This window comes from Oncorhynchus gorbuscha, unplaced genomic scaffold, assembly GCF_021184085.1.
Source record: "Oncorhynchus gorbuscha isolate QuinsamMale2020 ecotype Even-year unplaced genomic scaffold, OgorEven_v1.0 Un_scaffold_454, whole genome shotgun sequence".
Classification (NCBI taxonomy): domain Eukaryota; kingdom Metazoa; phylum Chordata; class Actinopteri; order Salmoniformes; family Salmonidae; genus Oncorhynchus; species Oncorhynchus gorbuscha.
The window spans coordinates 103,921-115,000 of NW_025745294.1; the positions used below are offsets into that span (position 1 = coordinate 103,921).

The window sequence follows — 11,080 nt, forward strand, 5'->3', positions numbered from 1 at the left end:
AGCCATACAGAACAACAACCCCCCCATTCCCTTCCCATAAACCCTCACAGTCACAACAACCCCCTTCCCATAAACCCTCACAGTCACAACAGCCATACAGAACAACAACCCCCATTCCCTTCCCATAAACCCTCAGTCACAACAACCCCCCCCTTCCCATAAACCTCACAGTCACAACAACCCCCCTTCCCATAAACCCTCACAGTCACAACAGCCATACAGAACAACAACCCCCATTCCCTTCCCATAAACCCTCAGTCACAACAGCCATACAGAACAACAACCCCCATTACCTTCCCATAAACCCTCACAGTCACAACATCCATACAGAACAACAACCCCCATTACCTTCCCATAAACCCTCAGTCACAACAGCCATACAGAACAACAACCCCCATTCCCTTCCCATAAACCCTCACAGTCACAACAGCCATACAGAACAACAACCCCCATTCCCTTCCCATAAACCCTCACAGTCACAACAGCCATACAGAACAACAACCCCCCTTCCCATAAACCCTCAGTCACAACAGCCATACAGAACAACAACCCCTTGGGATAAACATGGACAGATTTTATTTTGGTATTGCTTTTTAGAACCATATTAATTATATACAACTTCTCACCACCATGCACCTTGTATTATACAACATATTATAGTCACTTAAATAGTTCCACTCTTGTTCTATACAGCGTTCTGTGATCAGATGTGAAGGGTTAACATTTTACATGAAAGGCTATTTGGGTCGTGTCAGTGCAGGTGAGGAGGGTTTTCTGAAAAGAGGTTTTCCTGTAGCCTACCGGAGACACCATCTTTCCATCACATGTTGGTTTTAAAGCACCAGTCTTGCTTTTAGTGCTTGGTAAACATTTGATCGTCCTATAGACAGACAGGGGCGTGTCCGTGGAGGTTCAACTGTACAGCTCCACTTTACTCCTTTACATCCTGGTCCTAGACTAGAGGCCGTGAGGGTTTTGAGCCACTGTGGACTTCCTGTTATCTGGGTATTGGTTCAACTGTCACTTGGTGTTCAGCAGCAGAGAGGTCTCCTCCTCAGTGCTCTCCCTCCTCCTGTCTCCTTCACCAGCCTCTTAGTCTGTCTCTGTTTGTGAGGGGCTGTAAGCCTGGTGTTTTTCCTGGCTGGGAGCTGGCTCTCTCCCCTGGCAGCTCTCTTCACCCCCCTAACTGGGGTACTAGACTGGTCCGTCTGGCCCTCGGCTGTGTGTTCCTGTTTGACCTCCTTGGAGAGGCCTGTGGTTGTGTGTTTCACCTCTCTGGGGAGGCCTGTGGTTGTGTGTTTCACCTCTCTGGGGAGATACCTCTGTATAGACTAGTTAGCCTGTGGTTGTGTGTTCCACCTCTCTGGGGAGGGCTGTGGTTGTGTGTTTCACCTCTCTGGGGAGGGCTGTGGTTGTGTGTTTCACCTCTCTGGGGAGGGCTGTGGTTGTGTGTTTCACCTCTCTGGGGAGGCCTGTGGTTGTGTGTTCCACCTCTCTGGGGAGGCCTGTGGTTGTGTGTTCCACCTCTCTGGGGAGGGCTGTGGTTGTGTGTTTCACCTCTCTGGGGAGGCCTGTGGTTGTGTGTTTCACCTCTCTGGGGAGGGCTGTGGTTGTGTGTTTCACCTCTCTGGGGAGGGCTGTGTGTTCCACCTCTCTGGGGAGGCCTGTGGTTGTGTGTTTCACCTCTCTGGGGAGGCCTGTGGTTGTGTGTTTCACCACTCTGGCGAGGGCTGTGGTTGTGTGTTCCACCTCTCTGGCGAGGGCTGTGGTTGTTGGGAGACAGGGGCAGCCTGTTGGGCGTACTGACGGGCTGTCTGTTGCCATAGAGCTGAGGCTGGAGGAAGAGGAGGAGCTAGCCAGCTGGCAGAGAGCCAGGGCTGCAGTCTGTCTCTGTTGGTCACTGGGCTCCTTGTCTGTTTGGGTGGGAGCTGGGCTGGAGCCCTGTTGACTGAGATCCACTGCGATTAAGGTGGCCATTTTGGAGCAGTGGTCTGGGTTGCCTGGTTGGACCCTAACAAACTCCCTCCCTGAGGTGGCCATTTTGGAGCAGTGATCTGGACTGCCTGGTGTGGCCCTAAGGCTCAGGTTCAGTGGCAGGTCCTCCTCCGGGTGCCTTGTTTCAGGACAGCTCCCCCTGCTGGTGAAGAGGTCTGACTCCTGGTCCTTTTTGGAGAGGTTCAGGGGCATCAAATCTTTCTCATCATCATCTTCATCATCTTCATCATCATCTTCACCATCTCGATCAGCTGAGGAGTCGTTGCTTTCGTCAGAGGTGGAGTGCTCTGCGCTGTTGGCTTCCGACCTGAATGAGGAAGAAAGACAAATAATATGCAGAAGATTAGACACTGATACCTCTGTATAGACTAGTTAGATTAGACACTGATACATCTGTATAGACTAGTTAGATTAGACACTGATACATCTGTATAGACTAGTTAGATTAGACACTGATACCTCTGTATAGACTAGTTAGATTAGACACTGATACATCTGTATAGACTAGTTAGATTAGACACTGATACCTCTGTATAGACTAGTTAGATTAGACATCCACTGATACATCTGTATAGACTAGTTAGATTAGACACTGATACATCTGTATAGACTAGTTAGATTAGACACTGATACATCTGTATAGACTAGTTAGATTAGACACTGATACCTCTGTATAGACTAGTTAGATTAGACACTGATACCTCTGTATAGACTAGTTAGATTAGACACTGATACCTCTGTATAGACTAGTTAGATTAGACATCCACTGATACATCTGTATAGACTAGTTAGATTAGACACTGATACATCTGTATAGACTAGTTAGATTAGACACTGATACATCTGTATAGACTAGTTAGATTAGACACTGATACCTCTGTATAGACTAGTTAGATTAGACACTGATACCTCTGTATAGACTAGTTAGATTAGACACTGATACATCTGTATAGACTAGTTAGATTAGACACTGATCCATCTGTATAGACTAGTTAGATTAGACACTGATACCTCTGTATAGACTAGTTAGATTAGACACTGATACATCTGTATAGACTAGTTAGATTAGACACGGATACCTCTGTATAGACTAGTTAGATTAGACACTGATACCTCTGTATAGACTAGTTAGATTAGACACTGATCCATCTGTATAGACTAGTTAGATTAGACACTGATCCATCTGTATAGACTAGTTAGATTAGACACTGATCCATCTGTATAGACTAGTTAGATTAGACACTGATACCTCTGTATAGACTAGTTAGATTAGACACTGATACCTCTGTATAGACTAGTTAGATTAGACACTGATACATCTGTATAGACTAGTTAGATTAGACACTGATCCATCTGTATAGACTAGTTAGATTAGACACTGATACATCTGTATAGACTAGTTAGATTAGACACGGATACCTCTGTATAGACTAGTTAGATTAGACACTGATCCATCTGTATAGACTAGTTAGATTAGACACTGATACCTCTGTATAGACTAGTTAGATTAGACACTGATACATCTGTATAGACTAGTTAGATTAGACACTGATACCTCTGTATAGACTAGTTAGATTAGACATCCACTGATACATCTGTATAGACTAGTTAGATTAGACACTGATACCTCTGTATAGACTAGTTAGATTAGACACTGATACCTCTGTATAGACTAGTTAGATTAGACACTGATACCTCTGTATAGACTAGTTAGATTAGACACTGATACCTCTGTATAGACTAGTTAGATTAGACACTGATACCTCTGTATAGACTAGTTAGATTAGACACTGATACCTCTGTATAGACTAGTTAGATTAGACACTGATACATCTGTATAGACTAGTTAGATTAGACACTGATACCTCTGTATAGACTAGTTAGATTAGACACTGATACATCTGTATAGACTAGTTAGATTAGACACTGATACCTCTGTATAGACTAGTTAGATTAGACACTGATACCTCTGTATAGACTAGTTAGATTAGACACTGATACCTCTGTATAGACTAGTTAGATTAGACAGACACTGATACATCTGTATAGACTAGTTAGATTAGACAGACTCTGATACATCTGTATAGACTAGTTAGATTAGACACTGATACCTCTGTATAGACTAGTTAGATTAGACACTGATACATCTGTATAGACTAGTTAGATTAGACACTGATACCTCTGTATAGACTAGTTAGATTAGACACTGATACCTCTGTATAGACTAATTAGATTAGACACTGATACATCTGTATAGACTAGTTAGATTAGACACTGATACCTCTGTATAGACTAGTTAGATTAGACACTGATACCTCTGTATAGACTAGTTAGATTAGACAGACACTGATACATCTGTATAGACTAGTTAGATTAGACACTGATACCTCTGTATAGACTAGTTAGATTAGACACTGATACCTCTGTATAGACTAGTTAGATTAGACACTGATACATCTGTATAGACTAGTTAGATTAGACACTGATACATCTGTATAGACTAGTTAGATTAGACACTGATACATCTGTATAGACTAGTTAGATTAGACACTGATACCTCTGTATAGACTAGTTAGATTAGACACTGATACATCTGTATAGACTAGTTAGATTAGACATCCACTGATACATCTGTATAGACTAGTTAGATTATACACTGATACCTCTGTATAGACTAGTTAGATTAGACACTGATACATCTGTATAGACTAGTTAGATTAGACACTGATACCTCTGTATAGACTAGTTAGATTAGACACTGATACCTCTGTATAGACTAGTTAGATTAGACACTGATACCTCTGTATAGACTAGTTAGATTAGACACTGATACATCTGTATAGACTAGTTAGATTAGACACTGATACCTCTGTATAGACTAGTTAGATTAGACACTGATACCTCTGTATAGACTAGTTAGATTAGACACTGATACATCTGTATAGACTAGTTAGATTAGACACTGATACATCTGTATAGACTAGTTAGATTAGACACTGATACATCTGTATAGACTAGTTAGATTAGACATCCACTGATACATCTGTATAGACTAGTTAGATTAGACATCCACTGATACATCTGTATAGACTAGTTAGATTAGACATCCACTGATACATCTGTATAGACTAGTTAGATTAGACACTGATACCTCTGTATAGACTAGTTAGATTAGACACTGATACATCTGTATAGACTAGTTAGATTAGACACTGATACCTCTGTATAGACTAGTTAGATTAGACACTGATACATCTGTATAGACTAGTTAGATTAGACACTGATACATCTGTATAGACTAGTTAGATTAGACACTGATACCTCTGTATAGACTAGTTAGATTAGACACTGATACATCTGTATAGACTAGTTAGATTAGACACTGATACATCTGTATAGACTAGTTAGATTAGACACTGATACATCTGTATAGACTAGTTAGATTAGACACTGATACCTCTGTATAGACTAGTTAGATTAGACACTGATACATCTGTATAGACTAGTTAGATTAGACACTGATACCTCTGTATAGACTAGTTAGATTAGACACTGATACCTCTGTATAGACTAGTTAGACTAGTTAGATTAGACACTGATACATCTGTATAGACTAGTTAGATTAGACACTGATACCTCTGTATAGACTAGTTAGATTAGACATCTGATACATCTGTATAGACTAGTCAGATTAGACACTGATACATCTGTATAGACTAGTTAGATTAGACACTGATACCTCTGTATAGACTAGTTAGAGCTGCAGCTGTCTGGCTGGTAAAGAGCTGTGTGTTGTATCATCACTTACCCTCTTTCCATGTGCGTCATCAAGCTCTGTGGTGCGTCCTCTTTGCTCGGCTCTACTCTGATTGGCTGAGAGGCTGGCTCTGGTCCTCCTGATTGGTTGACAGGCTGTAGTTCCCCCAGGACGGTACATCTGGAACCCTCCGTAGTGTCTCTCTGGGTGAAGGGGTGGGGAGGGCTGGGTCTGTCAGGGGAGCCCAAGGCAGAACACCCCTCCATGGGGCTCAGTCTGGTGGGCTTGTCTCTGCTCTGCTCCACCTGGCTGGTCCCTTCCTCCGTGGGTCTGCTGTGGGGTTCACCATGGAGCCTGGGGTGGAGGTAAAAGTCATAGTCCCTAGGTCCCAGGCCGGGGCCTGGTCTTGGGTCGTACACATCCAGAGGAAAGTACCTGGAGCCTGGGAGAGGGATGGGGTGTGGGTGGTGGTGGTCCGCGGGTCGGTACAGGCCATAGGGCAGGGGGAGACCGTATCTGTAGGGGTATGGAGGGATGAGAGATGGGTTCATGTGTATCACAGGTCTTTGTGGGGTCTCCAGGAAGCTAGGCCGGTAGGTCTGTGAGTTTGGCCCAGAAAGGTGATGCGTCCCTGGGATGAAGTAGGGCTGGTAGAGGGGGTGGAGGGCCGGGTGGCGATCAGGAAACGGGTAGGGAGGGTACTCAGGTATTATGTGAGGTGGGAGGGGCTTCAGCGGCATGGAGGCTGCTGCCATTGGGCCCCAGGCGAAGGTGGGGTTATGGAATGATGGCATGGGCGGAGTCAGAGACGGCTCCCCTGATTGGTTGTGGGATGACTTTAGCGCGACCTCTGGGTTCTCCCGATTGGGTGTGACTTGGGAGAAGGCTGACTGGCGTGGCACAGCCTTGGCCTCTTTGAGTTCCTTTGTGTCTGATTTGATCTGAATGTCTTTCCTGACTGGACTCCCACACGCCTCCTCTCTCTCCTTCTTCTCCTCTCTCTCCTCCTTCTCTCTCTCCTCCTTCTCCTCCTCTCTCTCCTCCTTCTCCTCCTCCTTCTCTTCACTCATGTTCTCCACTCCTCTGTGACCCTCAGGGGTCATGAGCCGCTCCACAGGAAGTGGCCCTGATTTGTCTTTCAGGGTTAAAGATGCCAGTTTGTGGTTGGCAGGGCCAGGGGTCTTGGTCTGCCTCCCTGCGTGGCCTCCTTTCTGAGACACCAGTGATATAGAATTCTTACAGAGGTTGTACTTCATGTGGTTGAACAGGTGAGACTTCTCGTTGCAGGTGAACGGGCACTGGAAACACTGGTACTTGTAGGGCTTGCCTGGGGGCCGTGGGATGTAGTGAGGCCTCTTGGGCTTGCGCTCCTGAACGCTGAGCATTTTGGATCTGGTGTGTGTGTGTGTGTGTGCAGTTTTCACTGCAACGACAAGAGGAAGAGGTAACAGGTTGATGGATTAGTTGCGCTGCACATTAACATACATTTTTATATGCATTTCTTCACATTTCTTCACGTTTTGTACAATGACATGTGTTTTAACACTTTGTTTCTTTGCATCGTTAATGATCTTTAAGGAACTGTCAGGGTAGACGGGTGTTTTAGGACCTTTTCATTAATGATCTTTAAGGAACTGTCAGGGTAGACGGGTGTTTTAGGACCTTTTCATTAATGATCTTTAAGGAACTGTCAGGGTAGATGGGTGTTTTAGGACCTTTTCATTAATGATCTTTAAGGAACTGTCAGGGTAGACGGGTGTTTTAGGACATTAATGATCTTTTTCAGGGTAGATGGGTGTTTTAGGTTAATGATCTTTAAGGAACTGTCAGGGTAGATGGGTGTTTTAGGACCTTTTCATTAATGATCTTTAAGGAACTGTCAGGGTAGACAGGGGTGTTTTAGGACCTTTTCATTAATGATCTTTAAGGAACTGTCAGGGTAGATGGGTGTTTTAGGACCTTTTCATTAATGATCTTTAAGGAACTGTCAGGGTAGACGGGTGTTTTAGGACCTTTTCATTAATGATCTTTAAGGAACTGTCAGGGTAGATGGGTGTTTTAGGACCTTTTCATTAATGATCTTTAAGGAACTGTCAGGGTAGATGGGTGTTTTAGGACCTTTTCATTAATGATCTTTAAGGAACTGTCAGGGTAGATGGGTGTTTTAGGACCTTTTCATTAATGATCTTTAAGGAACTGTCAGGGTAGACGGGTGTTTTAGGACCTTTTCATTAATGATCTTTAAGGAACTGTCAGGGTAGATGGGTGTTTTAGGACCTTTTCATTAATGATCTTTAAGGAACTGTCAGGGTAGATGGGTGTTTTAGGACCTTTTCATTAATGATCTTTAAGGAACTGTCAGGGTAGATGGGTGTTTTAGGACCTTTTCATTAATGATCTTTAAGGAACTGTCAGGGTAGACGGGTGTTTTAGGACCTTTTCATTAATGATCTTTAAGGAACTGTCAGGGTAGATGGGTGTTTTAGGACCTTTTCATTAATGATCTTTAAGGAACTGTCAGGGTAGATGGGTGTTTTAGGACCTTTTCATTAATGATCTTTAAGGAACTGTCAGGGTAGATGGGTGTTTTAGGACCTTTTCATTAATGATCTTTAAGGAACTGTCAGGGTAGATGGGTGTTTTAGGACCTTTTCATTAATGATCTTTAAGGAACTGTCAGGGTAGATGGGTGTTTTAGGACCTTTTCATTAATGATCTTTAAGGAACTGTCAGGGTAGATGGGTGTTTTAGGACCTTTTCATTAATGATCTTTAAGGAACTGTCAGGGTAGATGGGTGTTTTAGGACCTTTTCATTAATGATCTTTAAGGAACTGTCAGGGTAGACGGGTGTTTTAGGACCTTTTCATTAATGATCTTTAAGGAACTGTCAGGGTAGACGGGTGTTTTAGGACCTTTTTGTTGGAGGTTTTGTGTTAACAGCACATTCTCTCCCTGCGTTTTACTGAGTAGGATTAACATGGCTACTAGTCCAGTTCAACTGGTTCAGCTAGAGGAGGAGAGTAGTTGGACTAGTTTACACTGACCTCTCCTCTCTGTCTGTCTTTATCTGCTCAGGCCAAAGAAAGAAGTCCCCTCCCTAAGGACTCTGCACCCTCAGGGCATATAGTCCAGTCCACACGTATACATACACACATGGATCAAGCCAAGCGTCCTAGTATGTACATGAGGAGTGTTACCTGAGTCAAACTGGGGCCAGATGGACAGGTGTGTGTGTGTGTGTGTGTGTGTGTGTGTGTGTGTGTGTGTGTGTGTGTGTGTGTGTGTGTGTGTGTGTGTGTGTGTGTGTGTGTGTGTGTGTGTGTGTGTGTGTGTGTGTGTGTGTGTGTGTGTGTGTGTGTGTGTGTGTGTGTGTGTGTGTGTGGAGGCCCTCAGGATAACCTATTTCACCAACAGTTGCTCTGAATGTTTGGAACAACTGTCCAGCTTTCACAGTATGTAAACCACCTGCATGTTATTGGTTATGTGTCTACATAGACCATCACTGTCATGGGTGGCTGGTTATGTCTCTACATAGACCATCACTGTCATGGGTGGCTGGTTATGTCTCTACATAGACCATCACTGTCATGGGTGGCTGGTTATGTCTCTACATAGACCATCACTGTCATGGGTGGCTGGTTATGTCTCTCTACATAGACCTTCACTGTCATGGGTGGCTGGTTATGACTCTACATAGACCATCACTGTCATGGGTGGCTGGTTATGACTCTACATAGACCATCACTGTCATGGGTAGCTGGTTATGTCTCTCTACATAGACCATCACTGTCATGGGTGGCTGGTTATGTCTCTCTACATAGACCATCACTGTCATGGGTGGCTGGTTATGTCTCTACATAGACCATCACTGTCATGGGTGGCTGGTTATGTCTCTACATAGACCATCACTGTCATGGGTGGCTGGTTGTGTCTCTATATAGGTAGACCCCATCACGCCTAGACTCTGGTTATGTCCTATAGACCATCAGGTCATGGGTGGATGGTTATGTGTCTCTCTAGACCATCACTGTCATGGGTGGCTGGTTATCTATCTATCCTGTATCTGTCTCAGGTAGGCTGGTTATGAGTCGACCATCACTGACATGGGGGCATCATGACCATCACTGTCATGGGTGGAGAGTCATAGACCATCAGACTGGGCATCACTGTCAGGCTGGAGTGTCTATATAGGTAGACCCCATCACGCCATCATGTCCTATGCAGGAGAGTCGCTAGACTGGGCATCATGTAGGCAGGAGAGTCGCTGGACTAGGCATCATGTAGGCAGGAGAGTCGCTAGACTGGGCATCATGTAGGCAGGAGAGTCGCTGGACTAGGCATCATGTAGGCAGGAGAGTCGCTAGACTGGGCATCATGTAGGCAGGAGAGTCGCTGGACTAGGCATCATGTAGGCAGGAGAGTCGCTAGACTGGGCATCATGTAGGCAGGAGAGTCGCTGGACTAGGCATCATGTAGGCAGGAGAGTCGCTAGACTAGGCATCATGTAGGCAGGAGAGTCGCTGGACTGGGCATCATCCAGGCAGGTAAGCATCAGAGCAGGAGATCAGACTAGGCATCATGTCCAGGCAGGTGGACTGGGCATCAGAGCAGGAGATCAGTTGGCATCATCCAGGCAGGACTAGGCAGAGCAGGAGATCAGACTAGGCATCATCCAGGCAGGTAGGCAGAGCAGGAGATCAGACTGGGCATCATCCAGGCAGGAGAGGCAGACAGGGCATCATGTAGGCATCATCCAGGCAGGTAGGCAGAGCAGGAGATCAGAGTCGCTAGGCGTCATGTAGTCACGTAAGCAGAGCAGGAGATCAGTAGGCATCATCCAGGCAGGTAGGCAGAGCAGGAGATCAGTAGGCATCATCCAGGCAGGTAGGCAGAGCAGGAGATCAGTAGGCATCATCCAGGCAGGTAGGCAGAGCAGGAGATCAGTAGGCATCATCCAGGCAGGTAGGCAGAGCAGGAGATCAGTAGGTAGACCTCACCCTGTCTAGTAGACCTGGAGGGCATGTAGCGACACGCTTCTCTCTCTCTGTCTCTCTCTCCCTCACTAAACTGCCTGCCTGAAGGCGTGGGAACCGAAAGGCACCTGTTTCCCATGACTACACCTGTGCTGCCGCGGGATGCAGTGATACGTGGCTCTGGGCACACGGGCACGGCACTACTACAGCAGGCTAGTCAGCTAGGCTCAGACACAGCTCCTTATCTGATGAGCTCATCACACCACATCAACCTTGTAGAGAGAGTGTGACTGGCCTTCTGACAGACAGCATGGGCTTCCCGGAGAGACTGTTACTCAGGAGTCAGGGACTTAC

General features: G+C 45.2%; 1 protein-coding gene and 1 pseudogene across 4 annotated transcripts in view; one reads left to right on the top strand and one right to left on the bottom strand.

Moving 5' to 3' along the window:
- LOC124018251 overlaps positions 1–11,080 on the top strand; it is a 150,955-nt pseudogene that overhangs the window by 41,472 nt on the left and 98,403 nt on the right.
- znf750 (zinc finger protein 750) overlaps positions 827–11,080 on the bottom strand; it is an 11,742-nt gene continuing 1,488 nt past the window's right edge. Inside the window, exons 2-4 of one of the 4 annotated variants that reach the window (XM_046333516.1) lie at positions 5,804–7,175; positions 1,684–2,302; positions 827–1,304 (exon numbers count right to left, since the gene is read on the bottom strand). In XM_046333516.1, the coding sequence (XP_046189472.1) occupies positions 1,032–1,304; positions 1,684–2,302; positions 5,804–7,175 (2,264 nt within the window). In that variant the 3' untranslated portion in view covers positions 827–1,031. Of the gene's footprint in view, positions 1,305–1,359; positions 2,303–5,803; positions 7,176–11,080 lie in introns of all 4 variants that reach the window. The other 3 variants (XM_046333515.1, XM_046333514.1, XM_046333513.1) reach the window with 3 other exon arrangements.